Below are 589 nucleotides of genomic sequence, written 5' to 3'. Positions count from 1 at the left end.
GTTTATGTATATTATCTTGTATTTTGAATTTATGGCATGATATACTACACTATGGATAGTAATTACTTAAATTACATTATTGTATTGCAGACAGCGATACTGGTTGTGTTCCTCTTCACGGCTGGGTTGTACAAATTTCCTCCACTCCGAACCCCTGAAGTATTTGTGCTATACATATGCTTGTCTGGAGCTGTTGGAGTGTTGGTAACATCATTGATTATGGGGCAGTGGTCACCTCTTTGGCTGTTTGAAATCATATCTACAAAACCTCGCAGACAGATTTTGATGGCTTGGTGGTCACTACTCAGTGTTTTATCTGTGGTCATCACTTCAATAGCTAAAAGGTTAGTTTTGTATATTTTACTTTTTACATGTTCACCACTTTCATTCTCTGACAGATGGAAGGATGAAGTTGTGACTACAACAAAATGTTCTTTGTACTTTAGTCTGAAAAATTCCCCCAACAATCCTCCATGTGACCCAGATTTTTCTACTGAATTACAGATTTTTAGATTTGGAAACAATTTTCATTAAAATTCATAATCTAACAAAGAAAAATAGAACATCTTGAGAAAGAATCAAAGCCTTC

General features: G+C 35.1%; 1 protein-coding gene across 1 annotated transcript in view; it reads left to right on the top strand.

Moving 5' to 3' along the window:
• Positions 1-90: 90 nt before the first annotated feature.
• LOC119581805 (dolichol kinase-like) overlaps positions 91-589 on the top strand; it is a gene marked incomplete at both ends in the record, with an annotated part of 13,425 nt that continues 12,926 nt past the window's right edge. Inside the window, 1 exon segment of the mRNA XM_037929936.1 lies at positions 91-344. Within this exon segment, the coding sequence (XP_037785864.1) occupies positions 91-344 (254 nt within the window).

The sequence above is a fragment of the Penaeus monodon genome, chromosome 15 (assembly GCF_015228065.2).
Source record: "Penaeus monodon isolate SGIC_2016 chromosome 15, NSTDA_Pmon_1, whole genome shotgun sequence".
Taxonomy (NCBI): domain Eukaryota; kingdom Metazoa; phylum Arthropoda; class Malacostraca; order Decapoda; family Penaeidae; genus Penaeus; species Penaeus monodon.
The sequence above is the reverse complement of the archived record's forward strand: the minus strand, read 5'-3'. Positions and strand labels throughout refer to the sequence as shown.